General features: G+C 42.7%; 1 protein-coding gene across 1 annotated transcript in view; it reads left to right on the top strand.

Moving 5' to 3' along the window:
- Positions 1 to 27,156, top strand: part of SLC24A3 (solute carrier family 24 member 3) — a 237,319-nt gene that overhangs the window by 169,756 nt on the left and 40,407 nt on the right. The window contains exon 6 of the mRNA XM_075267618.1: positions 5,377 to 5,480. Within this exon, the coding sequence (XP_075123719.1) occupies positions 5,377 to 5,480 (104 nt within the window). The remainder of the gene's footprint in view (positions 1 to 5,376; positions 5,481 to 27,156) is intronic.

The following is a 27,156-nucleotide window of genomic DNA, read 5'->3' as shown; positions in this document are numbered from 1 at the left end:
TATTTCCCAGTATGTGTCCCAGTGCTGGAGATATTCGGTACCAATATCTCCCCACTGTCAGAAGGGCAGGCCTTACAGTCTAGCGTCATCACTGGGCTGTGAGGTATTCTCCTCCTGACGGTACTCTAACATAGCCTTGTACTGTCAGTACAAGTCAGTGGAAGAATACAGTCTGGAGGGGGGCATTCCTCACAGCTCAGTGATGAGGCTAGACTGTAAGGCCTGCCCTTCTGACAGTGGGGAGATAACGGTGCTGAATATCTCCAGCATCGGGACAAATACTGAGAAAGCCAACAGTGTGCTGAATTCATCGCACTTTTGGCTTTCTATTGATACACATGTAGAGGCAGTCTATTCAGACTGCCTCATTTCTTCTTGATTCTGCCTACATGTGTGTGTTTAGCTACAATTGTCCTTATATTCTATAAAACAGTTTCTCCTTGACTTTTATTCAGACTGTCAGCTGAGATAGCAGAAAGCCCAACTCTGCTCTGTCTCCCAGAGTGATCACAGACCGACATTCTGCCAGGAAGATGAGAGGAGAGCCGGACTGTCAGGGATCAGAGCTGACAGTCAATGTGAATGTTAGAAAGACAGGGAGAAACTTTAGTTTTACAAAAAGGGGGTCATAGATCTGAAGTTTCTTCCTGTCTACATGACTTTTACAGTGACTGTCAGCTCTCATCCATGACACTCAACCTCTATTCTTTTCTCCCCAGCAAATTGTTAGCTTTTGAGAAGACTTGGAGTCAGCAGAAAGTCAGAGCTGATAGTAGGCAGTTTTACTGTATATGGGGACAAATGTAGTTATTTGTACATGTAGGGAGAGGAGAGGCATCCTGAAAAGTGAGCTGAGTATGGATTTTCCTTAGCCGCCTCCATTTTGACCATTGTTCAAATTTGAAATCCAGTTCCAAAAAATACCAAAAAATTACAATGTTTTATATAAATTTGCTTTAAAACACATTTCTTGCATCTCTAAAAATCCATTAATTTCTCTGGCCCCATACTCATAATTGTATATATTCATGGACTCATGCATGACTCATGACAGGTCTTGTTTTGTCTGTTTTGCAGCCCGCTGACAGCAGTGAATGTGTCCTTAGAGGAATGGGTGGGGGCACATGGCTGTCATCTATATGCTGTCCATGTCGCTTAGTCACAGCATGGCTACATGGTTGTGTGCATGTAGCCTAACGGTAAGTTCAGACGGAGTCGCCTCAGGTTCCATACCAAAAACCTGGGTAGCCGTGGCTGAAAGCCGGTGCACTGCATCGGTATCCAGCCGCGCACTCCACTCCGGATTAGGCCCAATGAATGGTCCTAGTCCGGAGGAGGGAGTGTCTTCAGGCTGAATTGTAAAGTGAAACGGCATGAAGAATGAGCACCTCGCTTCTTTTTCCGGGAGCCGGAAAAGACTCCTGCGTGGCACCCATTGATTTCAATGGGAGCCGTCTTTTTGGTCAGGTTTGTAAGGCGGATATGGCCTCAAAATCCTGACAAAAAAACTCCGTCTGAACTTACCCTAATAGAGAATAAAAAGGAACAGTGATCTCAAGACTTTATGCATATTCTATATATGGCAACTCCGAAGAATTTGCTGTATGGTATATCCCATGACCAACCATTGAAATTTAGACAAGATAGGCTTATATCAAAGGTGTCCAGTTGTCTGCTTGACCTTAAATGGACAGCATGGTGGCCCAGTGGTTAGCACTATATCCTTGCAGTGCTGGAGTCCTAGATCCAAAAACAACATCTGCAAGCAGTTTGTAGGTTCTATGTGGGTTTCCTCCCACGCTTCAAAAATACACACTGATAGAGAATATAGATTGTGTGCCCTATATAGGACAGTGATGGACAATGTCTGTAAAGTGATGCAGAATATGATGGCGCTATATAAGTAACCAAAATAAAGAAACAAATGGCCTCTAGTGATTTTTAATAGCAAGTGCATCCAGAATAAAACACACCGTACAAAGCTCCTGTTCCGATCAGTTAGTAGTCATAAGTAATTCTCCGCACATACTTGTCATAGAGGTATATCAGAAGTATAATAAACACTGCAAGACATTCAAGCCATAAAACAGTTCAGGGAACATATGACCGCAATGTCAGTTTATACCATTCTCCGTCTAATTGGAAGGAATTCTTTTCAATCGGTCCCATAAAAATCATTCTGAAAAGATGGAGCCGATTGAATGAGAGCATGCAAAAATGTTCCAAAATATCATTATGCACACAATTGAAAATAAACACATTTTGCCTTTTGGAACTTCTATTGTATATGGGATTTGTCCTTTGTCTGGGAACTTTCTTGGGAACATGATTAAAACCAGACTTGTTAAATGGAGAGTAAAACCATATTTTATAGATTGCTGTTATGATATTTTATACCTAGGATGGTAACAAATGAGAGATCAGACAAGAACACTGCAACATTTTAACCAAAAATCAGAGTCTATTAAAATTCAAATTAAGCCAACCGTATCCTGTCTTTGCTTTGCGCCTTGTATATTTTAGGGGATTGTCTCGTCGGAGACAAGATCTTAAACATGCAGCTGTGGGGATGATGAGCAGCCTTTCATGTAATTCAAGAACCACTTGAGGTTGCCAGAACAGGAGCCAATAGTACAGGGCAGGTCTCTGATCTGGCCCATAGAAGGGGTTCCAAGTAGGGGACCCCCCCCCCCCATATGGTGTCCTTATTGGTGTCCTTATTATACTGTACATATTCCTTTTAAGGGGATATTCACAGAAAGCATATTTATCGCCTGTCCATTGACTAGGTAAGATTATCTGGCCTTTGAAAGCCAAACTTCTGAGACCCCTCCCAATCACTAGAATAGGGGTCGCAAGCCCTCTGTCCCTACTTATTCACAGGTAGATGGAGATTGAATGGTGAGGTGGCACTGCTGCTCTTTTCATTGCTGCTCTTTTCATAGTCAGTGGCATAAGTAAAATCTTGTGGGCCCCGGGGCAATCTTTTGTCTGGGGCCCCCTACCTCATCCCTACAGAGAATTCTTGATAGTGATGGGTACGGGTGCTAAGGAGTTTAATCCACCTTAGTGTGGTTAGGGTAATCTGTGGGTCTCCTTGATTTATGGGCCAGATGGAAGCTGCAATCTCAATACTGATGTCAGTCCTTATGGGCCCCGTTGCAACTGCACCCTCTGCATCCCCTCAAGTTATGCCCTGGACATTTTGATGATGAAGATGGTATCTTCAATATTTAAAGACTGGACCACCATAACCTCAGCACCTGTGTAGCAAAGAGAATATATCCCTTAAGGGAGACTACCACCTTCCTCAAGCCTATTCAACTGATGATGATATTTGTGATATATGTCACTATTGTAGATTTGGAGAAAAACAACTCTGAAGTGTTATGCAAATGAGGCAGTTGGTGCACTGAGGGCGGACCTTCAACTCTGGGAGCACTGCACTTGCTTTTCAACTAGGATGTGTGATGTCATAACTGTGGGAGGATCAACTGTCACTGCAAGGGGTGGCTCAGGCAGGACATAGTAGGGATCAGGGTGGAAATATGAAGGCCCGCCCCTAGTGCACCAACTGCCTCATTTTCATAAGACTTTAAAGTCATTTTTCTCCAAATATGAATTAAAAAGGTCACTTATCACTGTAATGTGCTCTGTAACATGGTGATGAGAGCTGAATATTCTTGGAGAGGTCGGTAGACTCTCTCTACCCATAACTATACCGTTACAATTGTAACACAAGCTTTTATTACTGACTTGGCCACTTAAATCACTCAAAGCAAAATGATCTGACATTTTGATGAGTTTTGCTGCCTTTCATTCCAATTCAGACTCATGTTAACTAGATTTCCCTTAGTCCTATTGACCTTACTTTGTTCTCCTCTCCAGTGATTAAAACCTTCAGTATTATTTACTACTTCAGACCAGTCAGAAGTGTTTCCAGCAAATATTTTCTCAGGATCTGTGAAGGGGAGAGCTGGCAGCACTGGCAGGCGCCAAGTGTAAAAGACACAGACTGACCAGTGATTGGCGTATCGCTCCCTCCTCTTCTAGATGATGTCATCGCTGGAGCTGCGTCAGGAATGCTGCTCTTAAATTCCTAGAAAACATTTACTTTGTATATCTCTATGGAAGTGCCAAACTAATTCACTGCCCCCGGTTCTTATCTTCGTACTTGCCATATTGGCAGATAAAAAAAACGTACCGTAAATACCAGCTTTCTATATTCAGCATCATGTAGCATTATCAATAATTGGACTAGAATGTTGTTACTATGTTGCGTTACAACCTGGAATCTGCGACATCCATGACGCAATGGTCACAAGAGAAACCTAATGGATTTTTTGCAGTCATCTATATCTTGGCAACTTGCAAGTCACAACATGACCACAGTCACTATTTGTTATGAATGCAGTGGGACACTGGGATCTTTTTATAATGATATATGAATGTCATATGTTCCAAATTCCAAATTGATGAATACCCCGGCTGTAATTATTACCATTATCCTAAAACTTTTCAGACAGCCCTGATGTAAAAAAAAATAAAGTAAGCACGAGCTAAGGGGTAACTTAAAACTTCTGAGCCCAATGCAAAATATGTAATGGGTCCCCACCACTAGTGCTATCTATATTTATGGTGTGGCCCCAGGGCCTAGTAGTGGTTGCTATATCTGCACCCACTATAACTAAACCCCGAGCACTAGTTATATTCATATACCTAAAGTCAATAGTTTGTGAAAGGGGGAGTCTGTCACCAGAACCCATACCCACAGATAGATAGGTTAGGGTGACCTGAGTCAAGTATTTCAATGTGAATCACTGTTATTGTTGATATATCATTGTTATTGGTAACATGCAAATTATTGTTTTAGAGCAATGGCAGTGCCCTTGTTGCTCCAAAGAGCTCATTTGCATATTGACAAAAGCAGTGATTTCCCGATTCACAATGAGATTCAGATAACCTCAACCTATCTATCAGCAGGGCTGGGCTGATATGCCTGTTCTGGTAACAGACTCCCTTTAAAAAGGAAATACTGTACTAATTGACTTTCTTAAAGGGATTCTCCACTTTTGACAATCCCCACTTGTTACAAGGGTCCCCAAACTGATCACATGCTGGGACCTCAATGACCAGTCTTAATCTAAGGGGACACTCAGTAATTGCCTTCCAACTTTTATTTAAATTTATCTCAATTAAATTTCAATTTCTGTATTATTTTTAAGGACTTAATAGAAATTACTTCTGTACAAAGTTACATTGTAAATTCAATACAGTAACGAGTAATGTTAGTTACAGAAATGGATGATTCATCTTGGAAAATGTCACTTACAGGGGTTTGTTTTCCTTCAAACTAATATAAAATCCCTCTTGCAGGAGTGTTCATCACAAAGGGAGATGTGGGAGTTGGAACCATTGTTGGTTCGGCTGTATTCAACATCCTATGTATTATTGGAGTCTGTGGGTTGTTTGCAGGACAGGTAAGACTTTTTATCATTCTATTATAATTTTTCTGATTAGTACTTTTACATTTTGTGCCTGATGACTACAAATAGTTCATGAAAATTGTTTTTGCATTACAGCTTGAGCATTAAAGGGGTTATCCACCTTTGGAATATTGATGGACGATCCTTAGGATGGGCCATCAATATTAGCTCTGTGGAGGTCCGACAGCTGGGACCCCTGCAGATTAGCTGTTCCTCCTGGTAATGTTTATTTGGCTGGAGCCTTGTCATATGACGTGTACTGGCGAGTTTAGGTACTGCAGCCGTATCCTGTATACTTCAATATGGCCTAGGCAAGGGAGCACCATAGCTCCTGACATGTAAAAATTACCAAGAGCCACTCTATCCTAGAACAACTTATCTGCAGGGTTCCCAGATGTCAGACCCCCAAGGTGACGCCATCAATATTCCAAAGGTGCTTAACCCCCTTACCTTCTTCAAAATACCAGATGCACTAACTTATCGTTTGTTTCGTAAGAAAAAAAAGCGCTTCTGAAAAATTGTACCAAAAATTGTTAGAACCAATGAAATTCCATTGTTAAATTTAGTGTAGTTTGGAAGGGGTAAGAGCGAATCCAATTTAAAACAATCCCTTACCTCTCCGCTAAAAATTGGTTACGTGTGGACAACCTCAAACCTGATAGACTATAATGGGATTTGCAGGACTTTTCTCTCCATTGATGTGACACGTAATCTGTGGCGGAGACTACAACGCAGATGTGATCCTAGCCTACCTCTATATTTTGGCTATTGTATTGTATCAGTACTTGTAAGCCAAAAGCACAGATACATAGTTTTCCTTAATACTTTGTTCGCTTGCTTACTAAAAATGACTAAAACAGACATGTACATACTTATCAGATATGCTGAATTTGCCGGGATTGTCTCAAATTTTCAGAAACAATTCTGGTAAATTTGGATTGTCAAGAACTGAAAAGGAGGTGAGACTCCATCTAAAAGTGGGTGATCCTTGTAGATTGGGTGTGCAAGGGTAGTGTTTGGTAACCCATATAGAATCTGTGAGAAAAACCTCCATGTATCCCTTTTGGGTGAAAGTATTTCGAAAAACTAAATGGGACTTTGGCTGGCTATGGAAATAATAGGCCATATTCACACAGCAATATTTGGTAAGTATCTGGAATCAGTATTTGGACTGGAATCAGTATTTGGAAGCCGATATACAGAATGCAGTGGATTCATAATGCAGAGATCATGTAGTAAGATCCTCATTCTACTTTATCTTCATATATATATTTGAAAACTCACTTTGGCGTGAATTAGAATGGAAACCTATACCAGTTTCCATTCTGGCAAAGGAACATGAGGCCGGAGCCTCTTCATAAATCACTCATTCCCTGTGCCATTTATGGTCTTTATTAAAGACTGGTGTATGATACGCCAGTCTTAATAAACCTGGCCCTTTGTACTGTGTTACGGTGTTAAATACATAGAATTTAGTAATTTAGTAGTTACTTTAGATGACCTGACATTGCTTTTTGTTTCTTTAGAAATTGCACCCATCAATAAGTCACTTACAAACACGACACTTACTTTTAAATAAGCTGAATGGGTTGTGGCTTTCATGTTTTTTCCTTCATTGTTGCGCTTCTTTTTCATTCTCTGTCTTTTTCATGTCCTTTAATCTTCAATTGCTTTCTATGCCATTTTCATATTTCACATCTAAGGCCGCAAGTCCCTGAAAGCCGTGATGCATTTCTCTCAAAAATCATCTCGTGCCGGGGTCTCAGACTTCTTATTCTTCTGTTTTGACCTATATATTTTCTTACCTATTTTGTTATTATGTTCCATAAACTACAGGATAACTAAAGTCTTTGTTACTGATCATCACAAATAGGACTTTACTTACTGTTGTATAATTTGAATTACAATATTTATTAGTTTATTATATAATAACCATCTATTTGGCAAGTATTCAAATAATGTGATGAACCTTTAATTAAGGGTCTTTTCTAGAGATGAGCAAGTAGTACTCGATCGAGTAGGTATTCGATCGAATACTACGGTATTCGAAATACTCGTACTCGATCGAGTACCACTCGCTGTTCGAATGTAAAAGTTCGATGCAGAACCAGCATTGATTGGCCGAATGCTATACAGTCGGCCAATCAACTCTGGTTCTTCTCCTACCTTTAGAAGTCTTCTCCGTGCAGCTTCCCCGCAGCGTCTTCCGGCTCTTCATTCACTCTGCCAGGCATCGGGCCTGGGCAGAGCCGACTGCGCATGTCCGCTTGTAGTGGGCTCTGCCCAGGCCCGATGCCTGGCAGAGTGAATTCAGAGCCGGAAGATGCCGCGGGGACGCTGCATGGAGAAGACTTCTCGGAGGATCCAGCCCGACCCTCACTCGTGGACTTGGTAAGTATAATTTGACGAACGTTGCCTACCCCTGAAATGAGCATTTTCCCCCCATAGAGTATAATAGGTTCGGTATTCGATTCTTGTAGTCGAATATTGGGGGGCTACTCGAAACGAATATCGAACCTCGAACATTTTACTGTTCGCTCATCTCTAGTCATTTCATTCGCTCATTTATTCATTGTAATCTCTGCTCTTTCTATGTTTAGAAGTCTAGGAGGCGGGCCTATCCACTACCTCTATACGCACAGTTGTAGAGAGGAGGCTGTCAATCACTGATAACTCTGCCTCCTAGACTTCAACAAGAGATCTGAGATTTCAATGTTTTCCCACAAACCTATATATCAATCTGCTCAGCTCCTCCTGCTCTATAACATCTTGCCTATAAGCAGGACAGAATTTTTCATGTGCAATTTAATGTCTTAATATTTAATTATTTTCTTTTTAATAATATAAACCTGGGTAGTTTTTTTTTTTTATTTGCAACATATTTCTTAATAAAAAATAATAACATAAAAAAAATAAAATAATGAAAGAAATAATTAAAATAATAAAAGTGACATTAATAGTAATAGAAATCCTAAGCATTCCATATTAAATTAGAAAATTATAATTTTCCTCACAATAATGGCGAATAATTTCATGCATCGTTCAGCAATCTGTATGCGAATTTCATGAAAAATGAATTTAATATCCCCGTAGAATAGTTTATTGGAGAGATTACGACTTATTTATTTATTTGGCGCACTGTTTAGTGCTTCCATAAGGCTATCTTGCATGAGGCCTAATCTTTTAAGCTTTAATTTCACTGACAGAAAGTAAATCAGACTTGTACCGTCACTGTCCACTGCTTGTGTGATTACATTTTAGAGATTTTTTTTATTCGGTCCGTAACCCTCTTTATTTGTAAAATAAAGCCCATGGAAACAAAAGTGGTAATATTGTATGATTCCACGTATGCGATGAAAACGGCGTATTTTAGTGTTGTGTAATACATTGATAAGCCCTTATATGGAGCTGCTGTTTCATGCACAATGCATTGCACATTGTATTAATACTTAAAGCATACAGTACCTATTGCTAAAAAAGTGAAAACCACCCTCCTTGGATAGCTGTCCAGATGTCCATGTTTCCTGAATGGATGTGCTGCTGTTAGGTCAGAAGTAAACTTTGAGCTGCCCCTGCCCCACACTTTCTTCATTAAAATATAAAGGGTAAGGTAGAAAATCTTTCATGAGCCCTTGTCTTGTACTAGGGCCCTCTTAGCTCTAAGAGCCAGGTATATGTGCCCACACAACAGTAAAGTGATTGGTTTTTGGGGCCCTGCAGTGTGATTGAGAAAATGGGGCCCAGGGATGAAGAATACTGGTTGGGTTGAATCCGCCGCTAGATGTCATCTCAGCTGTCCAAAGTGTCTACAGTATATAAAAATAACATATGCTAGGTTCACACTTGTGTTTGCTTTTTGTTGTGCTTCATGTTCACATGGGAGAGAAAATTCCTCCTTTGTAGGACTTTTCTATTCACCGATTATAGGCAGATTCAACGCCTGGATTGAGATGCTGTTGATGAGTATCTGTTTGACGCTAGGTTCACACCTGCGTTCTGGTCTCCGTTCTGTGCTTTCCGTCTTCTGCATGCCAGAAGGCAGAAAGCACAGGCCGGGTCGGCCGGGAGCGGTGGTGAGCTTTTTATGCTCTCTGCCGCGAAACCGGATTTTTTAATCCGGACACAGAGTACTGCATGTCCGACTCTGTGTCCGGATTAAAAAAACCCGGTTTCACGGCAGAGAGCATAAAACGCTCACCGCCGCTCACGGCCGGACAGCTTTCTCGCCCGCTCAAATGAACGGGTGAGAAAGACTCCTGCAGGTTTCCGTCTCCTGCCTCTGTTTTATGCAGGAAACGGAAACCTGCAGAACGGACACCTGGGCGCAGATGTGAACGAGCCCTGATATGTAGTATAATGAGTGTACTATGCCATGCCAGGGTGAGCTGAGGTTCACCTTGCTTAAGAACCCACCAGGGAATTCACCTGTGGGCCATTCTGAGCCTGGACACTAAGGAGGATTCTGCTATATTCTCCATCCAACCTCCCTGTATAGTATTTATGGTTGCAGTCTAGATATTTTTAGGTAATGAGCATCTATAGACATCTTGCATTCAGTGAAAAGGGAGCTACAGGCTCCTCGAAGATGCCACATATCTCTGATAAAGTAGAGGTGAATATAGCAGGGGCATAATTTAAAGGGATTCTATTAGAGATGAGCGAGTAGTATTCGATCGACTAGGTATTCGATTGAATACTACGGTATTCGAAATATTCATACTGTTTCGAATACCGGTAAATGCAGTAAAAATTTGATTCCCCTCCCACCTTCCCTGGCACTTTTTTTACACCAATAACTAAGCAGGGGAGGTGGGACAGGAACTAGGACAACGTAGGCATATAATAAAAAAAAAACGTATTCAGTAGAGATGAGTAGTGAAATATTTGAAAAATTCAACATTCTATTCGAGTAGACCTCAATATTCGACTATTCGATCGAATACATACTCGATCGAATACTACTCGCTCATCTCTAGATTGCCGAACGCAGATGTGAACCAGGCATTATACATATACCATATATACTCTCACATATACATTATTATAGTATATATACTCACACATATACATTTATATACATTCATATACCATGTACAAGTCATGTATATACTTATATGAATGTGTATGAATACTATATATACTCACATTTATACATACACTCACACATACATTATTATAGCATACTGTATATACTCACACATACCTGTATACAAACATACAGTAAGCACACAATATACAACACATACTTTAAACAAATGTACATACTTATATACATATTAAACATACATAATTTACCACAAGAATATACTCACATTTGTCAGAAGTGAAACATTGCAGCAGACCGTCCCTGTCTTTACCACATGCTGGAGAGATGAGGCAATAGTTTACGGGGGAAGGGGGGAGGGGAGAAGTTCAGGCAGCATGGACAGGGAAGAAATCAGAGATCACTACTGCAGATAAGTGAGAGGATTACAAGTGGCCATTACCTAATGCTGAAGCTATACCTTGTGTCCTCCTATATATATATATATATATATATATATATATATATATATATATATATACTGTCCCTATATATCGGGAGGACACCATGTACAGCTTCTCCATCAGCTAATGGGGGCCCCTGTGTGTTGAGGCAAATGCATTGCTCAGGATCCCATTCGGGCCCCGACCAATGCATCTCCAGTGGCTAAATGAGGAATTAACAGTCAGGGCTCGGGGCCCACCGGGGGATTCACCGGTTCCCCGGTGGGCCAGTCTGATCCTGCAACTAACAGATTCCCAGAGCTGAGGTAGCAACACTTACTGGATTCACACAACACCTTATTTTAACCATTGCATTCTTTACTCAACCATGCTGAGAGGTATGGAGTAGTGGAGAGAAGTGGTAAAGAACCTAAAGAACCTTACCTTAATCCAATAAACAGCAGGATATTTCAAAAAAGGTCTGGAAGGGATTATTGCAATCATACCATCCATTGGAGAACCAGGTGAGATGTATAGAAAAAGAAAACAGTCCCTATGTTGGAGTATAAGGAGGGGACTGAACTCACCCTAAAGCCTAACACAGGGTCACCGCCCTATTCAGCCAGTGCCCTGTCCGGAACCTCACCCTAACTAAGGGTGCGTTCCTGAATAATCCTTAAACACAGAATATGCACACAAAAGGAATGGATTAATACAATCACAAAGTTGCATTCAGTCAAATTGACGTAAGCCGACATGCATGTTTCGTGGTGTAAGGTACTTTAAAATACACCCACTCATCAAATATGTCATCAATATAGCGGGCCCACACGTGAACCTGCCCCATCCAGTCACCCGAACACAACGAATGCTCCCACCAGCCCAGGAACAAATTTGCGTACAATGGCGCACATGGGCTGACCATCGCACAGCCCCTGAGCTGGTGGAAGATCCGATGGTTAAAGGTGAAGTAATTTCGGGTGAGGGAGAACTCGAGCAACCGCAGGACGAATTCAGTGTGGGCCCGCAATCGACTACCACAAGTCTCCAGAAAAGACCGAACTTCCTGAAGACCAAAGGAATCGACAAGTAGAGGGCCTCCACATCGATAGAGGCAAGTTGACATCTCTCATCGATGTGGATACCCTCCAATCTCTTCAAGAGGTCGGTAGTATCCTTCACAAAAGAAGGAAGCATACTGACAAAGGGAGCCAAAATATGGTCCAAATACGAGGGAGGACCCAAAAGTTTCCAGAAAAGTTGTTTTTGAAGCGTGTATTTATTTTTTTTGTACAAATTTCTTCAATCTGCTTCAAAGTACTCTCCTTTAGCGGCAATACACTTGTCAAATCTCGTCTGCCATTGTTCAGAACATTTTTTAAACTCATCTACTTTGATGTGTGCAAGCGCCTCCGTCATTTTCCTCTTCACCTCCTCCACGTCGGCGAAACACTTCCCCTTGAGGTTCCTCTTCATTCGTGGGAATAAAAAAAAGTCACTGGGAGCCATATCGGGTGAATAGGGTGGGTGGGGCAAGACAGCCATGCCGTTTCTTGCCATGAAAGTGGTCACCGAGATGGCGGTGTGGGCTGGGGTATTGTCGTGGTGGAAAAACCAATCACCAGATTGCCACATTTCGGGCCTTTTTCGCCGCACACTGTTGCACAACCTCTTGAGAACCCCCATGTAGAAAACCTGGTTGGCAGTCTGACCTGTTGGAATAAATTCCGAGTGCACAATCCCTTTTGCATCGAAAAAACAAATGACCATTGTCTTCACATTGGACTTCACTTGACAAGCGACGGCTGTACAAAACAGCTCTTTGCAAGAAAATTCACTGCGGGTAGACGAAACCTTCCACATCAATGCCGCTTGGCACACTGACTGAGAAGGCATGGTTGAACAAATAACTAGCTGCAGAATCATATACTACAAAAACTGCACGCGCAGCAGCCTCATTCTGGAAACTTTTGGGGTCCCCCTCGTATATCCCCACATTCTGAGATAATCGGTCGACTCCTAAGGGGTCCCCTTGTGGATCTTAGGGAGGAAATAAAATGTGGCGATGCGAGGGTAACAAAAAGTAGTATTCATCTTTGCTGATCTTTCCTTTGGTGGCCACCTTTTGCCATAATGGGGTGCAAGACATGTTTTTTTAAGCAAATTAAGCAAGAATTAATAAACCCCCCAACGTTGTTAACTTAACATATTTAATACAATTGCACGCCGTCAGATGGCAGGAACTCTTTAGCAGGTCATTAACCTTCTCTTCACTTACCTTTATTAATAATTGCTGCTCAGCGACTCCCTCCACACTCTCACCAGCCATTAATTCTAATAGAGACTTAATATGTACGCTTTGGTTTTCAGACTTGGAAGAAAAATATGTCTTCTTATTGTTTCCTCCCCGCCGAAATCAATGACAGCTCATTTCACCACACGAACATAAGAAGGATTTTCTTGGCTCTGCTCAGCAATGTAAAATAAATAGCGCCTGTGATCCAACCAAGGATGAGTGAGGCACAAAGGGAACCAAGTTCTTCTGAGCTTCTGTGCTCCAGGCTAATGAATAAATTGATATATTTCATGACTGGACAGTTTATCGCGTGAGCTAACTTGATGTTCTTGTCTAGACAAGTCAGGGGCATAGCTATCGCGGGTGCAGAAGCAGCAATTGCAGACGGGCCCTGGAGTCTCAGGGGCCCAAAAGCAGTAATATAGATAGCACATGGTATGTGGGAGCCCCATTACAGATCTTGCATTGGGGCCCAGGTGCTTCAAGTTATACCCTGACCATATTGCATGGCTTGAGTACATTGGGTACTTTTTTACCATTATGTGATTTTTAGATAAAACTAGCAGGAGGACCCAGCTTCATATGGGTATATTTTATTTTTTGTTTGTGTAGTGTCTCCATAAGAGTTTTGCACTTGTGTATTTTGTATATCGTTTGTGTGTGTCCATAAGCATCATGTGATCATGTGTATCTCATTTTGGATATCAGTGAAGAACCTGTGATCGGTTATTATGGAGACCTGGAGTAAAGCTGTGTGTATGTGACCTTGTGTAACAGTGTCATCTACAGTGCCCTGCCCCTTTAAAACTGACATAAAACAGTGAAGAGAAATGGCTGGGTTGCTATGGAAACCAGGAGTAAAACTCCAATATGTGGTACTCTGTGCAGAGCCATGTATCTAATCATCCGGCATGTGGTATTGTGTGCAGTGGTGCGTATCTAATCCTCTGGCGTGTGGAATTGTGTGAAGACGGATGTATCTAATCCTCTGGTGCTTGGTACTTTGTGCATACACACATATCTAATCCTCTGGCTTGTGGTACTGTGTGCACACATGCATATTTAATCCTCTGGCGTGTGATACTGTGTGCTGACTTGTGTATCTAATCCTCCAGCATGTGGAACTGTGTGCAAACGTGCATGTCTAATCCTTTGGCGTGTGGTACTGTGTGCAGACGTGTGTATCTAACCCTCCCCGTGTGGTATTGTGCGCAGTAGCATGTATCTAATCCTTCAGCTTGTGTAACTGTGTATAGAATCACGTATCTAATCCTCCAGCGTGTGGTACTGTATGCTGACATACGTATCTAATCATTTGGCATATGGTACTGTGTGCAGACACATGTATCTAACCCTCCCCGTGTGCTATTGTGTGCATTAGTGCATATCTAATCCTCCACCGTGTGGTATTGTTTGCAGTGGCACGTATCTAATCCTCCAATGTGTGGTATTGTGTAAAGATGTGTGTATCTAATTCTCCGGCGTGTGGAACTGTGCGCAGACGTGCGTATCTAATCCTGCAGCATGTGGAACTGTGTGAAGAGGTGCATATCTAATCCTCCAGCACATGGTATTGTGCGCAGCGTAACTGTGTATAGACGCACGTATTTAATCCTCCAGTTGTGTGAAGACACGTTTATCTAATCCTCTGGTGGTACTATATGTTGAGGTGCGTATCTAATCCTCTGGCGTGTGGAACTGTTTGCAGACTTGTATATCTAATTCTCCAGCATGTGGAATTGTGTGTAGATGTGTGTATCTAATCTTGCGGTGTGTGTAACTGTGTGAATTGGCGTGTATCCAATCCTCCAGTGTGTGGTATTGTGTGCAGTGGCACGTATCTAATCCTGTGGCATGTGGAACTGTGTGCAGACCTGCGTATCTAATCCTCCAGCATGTGGTATTGTGTGCAGTGGCGCATATCTAATCCTCCGGTGTGTGATATTGTGTGCAGTGGCGCATATCCAATCCTCCGGCATGTGGTATTGTGTGCAGTGGCGCGTATCTACTCCTCTGGCGTGTGTTATTGTGTGAAGACGTGCGTATCTAATCCTCCAGCGTGTGGTACTGTGTTCAGACATAGATATCTTATCCTCCGGCTGGCGTGTGGTACTGTGTGAAGACGCATGTATCTAATCCTCTGGCGTGTGATACTGTGTGCTGACTTGTGTATTTAATCCTCTGGCATGTGGTACTTTGTGCAGACGCGTGTATCTAATCCTTCAGTGTGTGGAACTGTGTGCAGACGCGTGTATCTAATCCTTTGGCATATGGAACTGTGTGCAGACGCGTGTATCTAATCCTCTGGTGTGTAGTACTGTGTGTTGACTTGTGTATCTAACCCTAAAGCATGTAGTACTGTGTGTAGACACGCGTAACTAATCCTCTGTCGTGTGAAACTGTGTGCAGACGCACGTATCTTATCTTCAGGCATGTGGTACTGTATGCTGACTTGTGTCTCTAATCCTCCAGCGTGTGGTACTGTGTGCAGACACGCGTATCTAATCGTTTGGCATGTGGCACTGTGTGCTGACATGCGTATATAATCATTTGGCATGTGGTACTGTGTGCAGACACATGTATGCAACCCTCCCGTGTGGTATTGTGTGCAGACACGCGTATCTAATCCTCTAGTGTGTGAAACTGTGTGAAGACATGCGTATCTAATCCTCTGGCGTTTGGTACTATGTGTTGAGGTGCGTATCTAATCCTCCGGTGTGTGGAACTGTGTGAAGACACGCATATCTAATCCTCTGGCGTGTGATATTGTGTGCAGACGCGCATATCTAATCTTGCGGCATGTGGAACTGTGTGGAGATGTGCGTATCTAATCCTTCAGCATGTGGTACTGTGTGCTGACATGCATATATAATCATTTGTCATGTGGTACTGTGTGCAGACACATGTATGTAACCCTCCCGTGTGGTATTGTGTGCAGACACGCGTATCTAATCCTCTAGTGTAAGAAACTGTGTGAAGACATGCGTATCTAATCCTCTGGCGTTTGGTACTATGTGTTGAGGTGCGTATCTAATCCTCCGGTGTGTGGAACTGTGTGAAGACACGCATATCTAATCCTCTGGCGTGTGGTATTGTGTAAAGACATGCATATCTAATTCTGCGTCGTGTGTAACTGTGAATAGACGGACGTATCTAATCCTCTGGTGTGTAAAACTGTGTGAAGACATGCGTTTCTAATCCTCTGGCGTGTGGTAATTTGTGCTGACTTGTGTGTCTAATCCTCTGGTGTGTGGTACTTTGTACAGACGTGTGTATCTAATCCTCTGGCATGTGGAACTGTGTGCAGATGCGCGTATCTAATCCTTTGGCATGTGGAACTGTGTGCAGACGCACATATCTAATCTTTCGGCGTGTAGTATTTTGTGCAGACGTGCGTATCTAATCCTTTGGAGTGTGATAATATGTGCTGACCTGCGTATCTAATCCTCCAGCGTGTGGTACTGTGCAGACGCATGTATCAAATCCTTTGGCATGTGGAACTGTGTGCAGATGCGCGTATCTAATCTTTCGGCATGTGGTACTTTGTACAGATGCGCGTATCTAATCCTCTGGTGTGTAGAACTGTGTGCAGACGCGTGTATCTAATCCTCTGCCGTGTGATACCATGTGCTGACCTGTGTATCTAATCCTCCAGCATGTGATACTTTGTGTAGACGTATCTATCTAATCCTCTGGCATGTGGAACGGTGTGCAGATGCGCATATCTAATCTTTTGGCATGTGGTACTTTGTGCAGACACGCGTATCTAATCCTCTGGCGTGTGGAACTGTGCGCAAACGTGCGTATCTAATCCTCTAGCATGTGGAACTGTGTGCAAACACGAGTATCTAACCCTTCGGCTTGTGGAACTGTGTGCAGACGTGCATATCTAATCTTTCAGCTTATTGAACTGTGTGCAGACGCGCGTATCTAATCCTCTGACATGTGATACTGTGTGCTGACCTGTGTATCTAATCCTGTGATGCGTGTATCTCAGTTTGGATATCAGAGTTGGCTTGTACATGTGGAGTGACCGTGTGTATTACAATTGGAATATGAGTGAAAGATTTGCAGGTTTGTTTTGGCTAATGGGGGGGTCAGGGTTTTGGGAAAGCTGTATCTCCGGAACGGTACATCCGAGTGAGTTGGGTTCTCATCGTAAACCTTCCCAGACACCTGAGGTATCTGTGTGCCAAATTTGGTGAAGATCGGTACAGTCGTTTGGTCGCGCATAAAGAACAGACAGACAGACAGACAGGCAGACAGGAATTCATTTTTATAATAAGGAGAGATATACAGTATATGACTTTGACTATATATGTTTATAGCAGTCAGAGCTTTGTGTTTCTGATACAGAGAAGTATATATCTAGCATACACCCTGATATTATTACAGATTAGATGCCTGCAGCCACCACTAAGACCTGACGTTGCGCAGCGTTTTTGTTGCAGTTTTTGCTGCCATTTTTTTAGCTGGAAGTGGATTCAACCAGAAGGCTCTGATTTTTGTGTATGCATCTGGTAAAATGACCTTTGTTTTATGAAAGGGCAACGCGTGAATCCTTATATACATATTTCCAGGTAATGCGCTAATAGTAAACACGTAGATACATTGCCCTTCAGCCTGGCAGAGCACAGAGCCACATGCTTTGCATGAGAAGCCTAGAGCTGCTGAGGCCTGTCTGAAGTTTTGGTTCTTTGCTCTTTTGGTATGCAAATACTTTTACTTACTTTCCCAAGCCTGTTCTCCATTAATGTTTTTAGCAACACTAGACATTTTTGTGCATATTCACTTTTTTTCTCTCTGAATGTGGGACAATATCATATTGCATGTTTATCCTGAACCTCTGGCAATTCTGATTTGTTTTCTTTCACCCTAAAAAAATTGTTATTGACAATATTTTGACCATTCCTGGCGATATCGTTCTACATGCACACCCCCCTCTGTTTTCATTACTAGGAAATGGTATGTTGTAGTGGTGGGATTTTGGGTGTTTTGTAACATTTTTTTGGAATTACTTGAATTATCCAAATATCCATTGTGCAATGTCTAAAAATATTCAAAGAGGTCTCCATGATTATGAAACAGGGTAAGGTATTCTAAGCATATGTATTGTTCCCAAGGGTAAGGAAACATCAGGAATGTAACTTAAAGAAGAACTTCTACCATCAACTCCTACTCTTTGCATCCTTCAATAGATGCCACACCACTGATTCTAATGCCATTGGAATTATATCTCTCTATACCTCGCCATTTCCAATCAATCATTTCTATTAGTTTCCGTCAGGGGTGAACCATGGCTTTCTGCCACCTGAGGGGGCTGGACCGAGCGTAAGGGGGCGGGGGCAAGCGGAGTGAGCATCTTTAGCAAGCAGAGAGCAGGCAGGGAGAGGACCTGCTCTCTGCCTGAGCGTGAGGGGCGGTCAGCGGCCTCCCCAATCCACCGCTCAGTGACGGTGACCCTAAGCCAGTCCAGGACAGCTTGTCCTGGACTGGCTTAGGTCAGCAAAAATGCCGCCCTCCCCGTGGTCCTGGCATAGCGCCGCCTGAAGCGGTCACTTTAGGTCGCCTCACGGGAGGTGCGGCGCTGGTTTCCGCACAGTCATGCTCCCTGTCTGTCTGCTCCAGCCAAGGACTGCCCACCTGACATACTCCTGCCCGGGTGAATTAATGGAGCCATAGAAGCACGGCCACTGCACTGGCAGTATATGGATGACATTGGTAGTGTTCCTGGGCCCTTAGAGAGAGATGGTACAGGTACTTATTAGACCATGCATGCCCTGCTAAGAATATGCAAATAAGACCTCATTGGTGGAAAAGAGTAACTTGCTTGATGTCTTATTTGCATATTCCGTATCCAGAATTCTTAGCAGGGCTTGCATGGTCTACTAAGTCCCTGCATTGTCTCTCCCCATTGAGATACATTACCCCTTCTGACCAATATCTGGACCTCTCACATGGCCAGCCAGTACCCTGCTCTGCAATGATGAAAGGCAACAGCCACGAAACAGCTGTCTGTTCTGGTTTGGCTATTATTCCCAGATTATGTCTTAGATTTCTTTGAAAACTAGGTATTGATCTATAGGAATCTACCTTCCAAATGGATTGTAGCAGAGCTGAGTGCCGGAGGAGGCGGAGTCTAAAATCGGTCCACAGTCCGATCTCAGATGTAGCAGTGTTGAGCGCACAGCCCTGCTACACCGGAGATGTAGCAGAGCTGGCCGTGAGCTGAGCTCTGCTACACCCGAGATGTAGCAGTGCTGAGTGTGCGGGTGTAGCAGAGCTCAGCGCACGGCCATCTCTGCTACATCTCCGGTGTAGCAGGGCTGTGCGCTCAACACTGCTACATCTGAGATCGGACCAGAATGGAGACTGCTGTGGACCGATCTTAGACTCCGCCTCCTCCGGCAGAACCAGCGTTGATTGGCCGAATGCTGTACTCTGTATGGCATTCGGCTAATCAACGCTGGTCAATGTATTCCTATGGGTAAAAGTCAGCTCCCGCATATCACAAGCTGCCATGCATCCCGACGAGATAGTGGCGTAAAACAGGTACTTGGGCATGTTAGATGCCCCCAGGCATGCTTCCCCTGCTGTCCCAGTTGCATTCCAGGATGTTGGCATAATTTCCTGGGGAGTCATAGCGGACTTGGTGACTCTCCTGAGTCAAAGTGTGGCTTCCCCTGAAACAAAGCATTTTTCCCCATAAACTATAATGGGGTTCGATATTTGTAGGAGCTAGAATCATTTTTTTTTTCTAACAATGAGGTCTTGTTAGTATATTTCATTACTCGGGAATGGTTAGAGCTAGAAAAAATATTCCAACTGCATTGGAACTAGTGGAGTGGCACCTATTGTAGGATATAAAAAGTTGGAGTTGGTGAAAGACCCTTTTTAAGGGAATGAAGGCATTGCTGTTGCACATGGGCCACATAAGAGGCCACTAGAGTATAGTGTCCGCTCCTTTTAGTCTAATATATTTTCTGTAGCTACTCTAGTACAGTCAAATGTTAAATGGTTCGAGAAAGGCATAGCTTGGTCATGATCATTAGACAGGCAAAGGTCAGTATAGACGACAGGAAGATGTGGCCATGAACACAACCTGGGTCAATACCAAATTGAACAGAAACAAACACCACTTTGCAGAACCAGGAAGGAATCAATAAGAACTGTATTGCCTAGGCACAGAGCAAGGAGGGAAGGGTTCCTGAAAAGTTCCTAAGGGGAGTCCAGCTCACATAAACCCAATAACAGACCCGGAGCTGCTACACATACGCTAGTCATGACCAGAACAGTGCAATGCTGGAGAAGAGCGGTGGCGGAGAAGAAGATAACAGATACCTAGAGAGGTGCAAATCTTAGCACTTATTTTAGCAACCATTCAGTCAGGCAAGATGGAGCATGAGACATTTCCACAACCAGTCATGCAAATTGAACATAAAACCGTGTAAAAGAGGGTAAATTAGGTGATAATGCCTATTAGAAACAGGCACCTTTATTCTGTAGTACATAGGAATTACTAATGGAAGCATTTGCTAATGGTTACGTCAGTGCATGGATGCAGGGGATGAGCTATGGAAGTGATTACCCTCTCATTCATGATAATGTTATATCACTCCTTGTAGTTCTGTAAATTGACCCTCTTGGAATGGACTATCAAGCAGCTTAAGATCAATTCGTCTTTCCTTAATTGCTCTAAACCCTTTTGGCAAAATGCAAATAATGACCAAACAAATGAGTCACATGAAGGGCGCAGGCTATCAGTGTGTCCTTAATGCTGTCCTTAAGTACTTGTGTCATTTCTCCCTGATTACTCTGCCCCATAGCGCTGCATGTGTATGGCTTCTGTGTAGTGTGTGATACGTCTAGACAGAATAAGGAAAGTGATAGCATATAGTAATAGGAACGGCAAACAGATAAATGGTTCACTGCATGGCCAGTTGACGTCTTGCTGTTTCCTCTGCCATACAGCTTTATCTCAGTGGTTTATAGTCTTAGACTATACACATAAGGAGTATAGTCACTGCACAGTACATGGAGATGCTCACAAAGGAGCCTGTTCTAGTTATTCCCTAATAAAATACCAGAACAGACGTTGGGTACAAACTTCCATAACTCATATCAGTAGACATGGAACTGTATCTAATAGTCTTTTTCTATTGCAGGATGCTGAAACAGATATTCATATAATAATAATAATAATCATGATATCACTGAAAGTAAGGTCAGATTTACCTGATATAAGATGAAGCAATGGTTCACTGCAGGATGCAGTAAGGTAAAGTAGTAAATGGTTGTGGTTGGATATTAATTTTTTTTTTCAATAAGTAGTTAAGCCATGCTATGATGACTGAGGGAAAATAGGGTTCTGGTACCTGTGTGTGCATGTAGTTGTTGGACCTGATCTACTGGTATGGGCATCACTAATAGTCATGTAACTGGCGCCTTATATAACACTTATCTGTGTACATTTGGAACACTAGGCAACCACAACCCTCATGAATGTACAGTATGTGTTAGTATTATGCAGCTGTGCAGCCTCCACCATTTACCACTTAGGCCTGCCTGCACCCTGCTGTGAACCATTGATTCATCTAACATCAGATAAATATGGCCTTTATTTCAGTTATATCTTAATCTATTGCTCCAAAACATATGTTCAAGGCAATGATGAGGAACTTTAACTCATCGCTCTTTTGCAAACATGTTATCTAATAAACTCATTGATGAAAAAGTGAAACATCTTCCTAGCACCTTCTTTTGGAAAGTAGTTCCAATGCAAAGAAACCTCAGGGCATAATCTGGGAATAATAGCGAAGCCAGAATAACTCCTACAAAAGGAAGACGGTCCCATCCACAGACAGCTGTTTTGCCTCTCGTCAGTGCAGAGTAGGATACTGACTGGCTGTTCAGTATTAGAGGTCTCTACATGGGTAAGAAGCAGTAATTTCTCGCTCTAATGAGAGACATTACCCCTTCTGGGAAGGCGCATAATTCTAGCAATATATATAAAGTAATTGCTAGTAAAGTAAGTTATATGGAGAGAAAAAGAGCACAGAGCCTCAGAACGTCCATCCTCAAAAGGGAATCTTATGATAGATTCATGATGGAGATTAAGGCCAGATTCCCAATGTATGCCATACAGTACTGTTATTTGGTTATTGTATGCTAGTGCTATTTGTACACTGTTTCTTATATAGCTGTTTTACTCCGCTGCTGTACTTCAGTGTGAGGCCTCATTCACATCTGCGTCGGTAATCCATTCGGGGGAGTCCGCATGGGGACCCCCCTGAACAGACTACCGAACGCATTGGCAAACGGTGTGCAGTGAAAGCACACGGACCCCATAGACTATAATGGGGTCCGTGTGCTTTCCGCACAGTCTCCGCACGGAACATGCAGACAGAAAAGTAGTTCACAATCTACTTTCCTGTCCGCATGTTCCGTACTGAGACCATGCGGAAAGCACATGGACCCCATTTATAGTCTATGGGGTCCATGTGCTTTCACTGCACACCACTTGCCAATGCGTTCGGTAGTCCGTTGGGGAGGTCCCCATGTGGACTCCCCCGAATGGATTACTGACGCAGATGTGAACTAGGCCTTACTCGGGCAATGTATAGTCCTTGTATTTAGGCACACCATGGAACTTTATTTATATATTACCATGTGCTATCTATAATACTGGTGTCTTATGCTGTAGAGAGGCCTTTGGACCCCCTCAGGCTACAGGACCCAGTAGCGACTGCTGCCTCTGCCCCCCTTTAAAGCTATGTTCCTGGATTCATACAGTGGATTATGGCAAAGTTCCTGATGTGCAATATAACTAACAACAGTGCAGTAACAGGATTTGGGCACCGTATGGTTCGGATGTTTGGGCACTGTGGTGGCACTATTTGGACATCTTAGGTGGGAATATTGTGTAGCTGTCTTATGTGTGTGCTGTAAAGCAGTGTTCGGCACTACGTGGCAATATATTGTAGTTAGTGAGGGACAGTTGGTTTTAGTAGTCTATTAATAGATAAAATGTTTACAACAAATGTAAGTATAATTGAGTTTGTGTACAGGAGGTCAGAACGGTCCATTCTGTATCTTAATAAAATGCTCTGACATTTTGGAGATTCTCCGACCCATTCATACATGCATTACAGACTAGAGTATTTTAGATCCTTCAACTTTTTCTGCTTTCAGCACATTAAATTCAAGAACTGACTGTTCATTTGCAGTCTGATATCTCCTACCTCTCAGATAAGTGCCATTATTGGCCTGTATATGAATGAATGAATGAATGAATGAATGAATGAATGAATGAATATATTGTTTGATGCATTAGAATGAAGCGAGCCTTGCTACACATCATACACACATCCTATTACCAGCTGCTACAATTCTTTTTCCATACAGGAAACATCAATGGGTATCACAAGGGAATTCTAGATCACCTTTAATGAATCCCAATTGACCAACTAGTTCCTTCTGTGGCTGAAACATTGACATCAAAGGATCTGCTTTAGTTACGGAGACAGTGGTTTACAAGATCTAGTTAGAAATAGCAGCTTCCTATGAGTGCAGAGCTCCACAAAGATATAAGCATTAAATCTATGGAGTAATCGATGGAACAATGAAGTTGTGTATAGAGACACGGACATCATCAATGTTGTCACCATGACCGTCCAAATATAATAGAGAAAGACTAGGCTGTGTGCGAGTGTGAACAGGGTGTGATTGGATTTATTATTCCGTCTTGTTCTAGTACTTTATCTTGCTTTATAAGCTTCCTACATGTTACTTGCAGTGGTTGCTGGTGATAACCTTTGGCTTGTTTGACCGGTCTTCTTCCTTGGCTTTTACTTCTGACTTATCTGATACAGTATATTACTGTACCCTTATGCCTTTGTTATCAATATTTGTCCTGTCTGACTACATATGATCTTCACTTCTGGGCTGTTTTGACTGTCCCTATTCAGGAACTGTTCCCTATCCATGCTCAGACACATGTCAAGTCTTGATCCTATTCCGGTATCACCTTGCTAGAATGTGCGTTATCACATAAGATGGCCTCCTACTCCTAATCAGGCAGGATATGGCACATGTATCAGGAAAACACACGGGTCTCACTTATATGAGTCAGACGTATCTTCCTGTTCTTAGTCTCCCAGCTGTAGTCAAGGACTAGACGGCAAACGACTTTGTCGCAGTGGCTGCTTCCAAGGAGCACCAGATCAGACTGTACACACAGACTCCCCGAAAGGAGCATAGGGCGCACACTTTATATAACACTCCTTTCCCTCTGTGTATCCCAACCTCATGCCCCAAGATATCCCAGTAGACCTTCTCCCAGGGCACAACTCCTTAGAGCAACCAACGTTCTGCCCTCACACATGTAAGAAAGCACAATACAGTAACACAATTTGTACTATTTAGAGTCACAGCATATCAGGGGGTAAATGGCAGCCAATTGTGCAATGAACAGAATAAACACTGTTTCCAATGAACAAACTTAAAGGGGTTGTCCAATAGTGGACATGTATTCCTTATCCACTTCTATCAGATAGCAGATAACAGTCCCGGCAGGCCCATATAAATAAATGGCGCAAGTGCACTGGCACTACATTCACGAGAAAGCCTTGGGGAGACTTTCAGTGCCCTGTCCCCCTGATCACTAGGGGAATCGATGATCAGGCCCTCAGTGATTGGACACTTATCCCCTGTTCTGTGGATAAGGGATAAGTGTCCATAACAGGAAAACTCCTTTCATCCCCTTAAAGGGGCTCTATCAGCAGAGTTACGGGTTATGAGCTAAAGATATTCCTGAATGGCCTTTAAAAGGGCTATTCAAGTGCTTCTATTAGTGTGTGAAAAGAACCCCCCATTTTTTAAATTACCTTGGTAATCCATATGTAAATTAGCTGGATCATGCACGGTGGGCGTGTCGTGCACCCCTTGGCATCATAGCTTCTTCATACCCACCGCTTCAAGCCCCCCTCCTCCTGCTTATTCACGTCAGTTTGTATTAAAAGCTACTGAAAGCACTTGTGTGCGCCGTAGCGCTCGCTACAGCGCGCTATTGTGCATGCTTCAGCCCGCAATGGTCTCTATGGAAAAATGGCGCTGGAGCGTGCACAGTAGCATGCCGGAGGGAGCGTTACTGCGCATGTGCATGCTTTCAGTAGCTTTTAATAGAAACGTGACTAAGAAGGAGAAGGGGGGCTTGGAGGCAGTGGTGGGCGTGCAGAAGCTATGACGCTAAGGGGTGCGCGACACGCTCACCGTGCACGATCCAGCTAATTTACATATCGATTACCAAGGTAATTAAAAAAACAGGGGGGTCTTTTTAAACACTAATAGCAGCGCCTGAATAGCTTTTTTAAAGGCTATTCAGGAATATCTTTAGCCAGGGCATAATACTGTGTGCAGGGGACACTATAGGGATAATACTGTGTGCAGGGGCCACTATGGGGATAATACTGTGTGCAGGGGCCACTATGGGGATAATACTGTGTGCAGGGGCCACTATGGGGATAATACTGTGTGCAGGGCTTACTAAGGGACATAATAGAGTGCGGAGGAGGGGGTCGGTCGAGGTCTTCGCCGTCGGTGTCGGTTGGGGGGGCCCGGGCCCCATATCAAAAATTCGCCACGGGGCCCTGCCATTCCTAGTTATGCCACTGTCTTTAGCTTATAACCCGTAAATCTGCTGATAGAGCCCCTTTAAAGTATTACTGTGTTCTTTTCCCTATTAACAGGTAGAGTCACGACTCATGATATACTTGCATGACATCACTCAAGTAAAAAAAAAAAAAAAAGTAACATGAAGAACAGTCCAAAGGACACCCGATAGATCCCATTTTGATCAGTGGTGTTTCCATCTTAAGACATATCATTTCCCATCCACCGTTCCTATAATGAAAGAGAGTATGATGCAAGTACTTCTATCAAGGCCCATACAAAATACAAGAGACAAGCTTAGAACGATATAAAACAGTATAAAAGGCACAACAGCCCGCTGTTAGAAGAGTAGGATGAGAATCAGTCTCATGGGCTAAGAAAGGTGTACATATTTGTGTTCCTTCAGTGCCCAGAAAAGGCTTGGAGCTCTACTCCACCTTCTTCGTGACATTTACGTCTACTCACCTCATCAGGTCAGGTCTCAGCTGCATCTAAAGTCATAGCACGAAAGGGCTACAGTCTCCAAGGGATTTATTTGCAATCATCTGGCTTATTTCTGCAGTAAACGGTTATCCTTTGAGATTTCTGTTTTACAGACGAATGTGACACATAACTCTAAAAGTATCTCTGCATCCAAATAGCTCCAGTTTGCATATGCTGATGGATGTTCCTGCTCTCCTGCTGTACATACTAGTTTGGGATTCTCTTGTATTATAACCAAGGACATTGCAAGTGTTTTTCAGTTATGGAGCTCCTTCTGACGCAGTATACCAAATGTTTATAAGTATACACACACATTTCATCTCTTCCTTGTTTGTCTACCTTGTGTATGTACAGATACATCCTTCCATATCCAGATATTTGTCACAGGATGACAAGCTTTTCAAGACAACACACTTTAGCAATACTCTGTCACAACATATCTATGTTATATGTGTTGCCGCCTAGTGGTTGTATTGTGAATTGCAGCCTGTCATAGTTTTTGCACTATGTTGTGATAATTGTATTTAACTTGTTTAATGAGAAATTATTAAGTCCACATTCAAGCTTAGGTAAAAGTGGACCCATCTGTATGTATGTCATATGGCTAAGGCATGTGCCTAATACTTAGATCACTAGGGTAAGGCACTTCATCTAAAGGTTATATATAATCATACAGTAGTTTTTGTAGAGCATAAGAGATTAGATTACTTCTCTTCATTTTTGTTCTTTCATTAAAGTTACAGTCAGATATAAAAG

The sequence above is a fragment of the Leptodactylus fuscus genome, chromosome 3 (genome assembly GCF_031893055.1).
Source record: "Leptodactylus fuscus isolate aLepFus1 chromosome 3, aLepFus1.hap2, whole genome shotgun sequence".
NCBI classification, from domain to species: domain Eukaryota; kingdom Metazoa; phylum Chordata; class Amphibia; order Anura; family Leptodactylidae; genus Leptodactylus; species Leptodactylus fuscus.
Note: the sequence above shows the minus strand (reverse complement) of the source record. Positions and strands in the feature narration are given on the sequence as shown.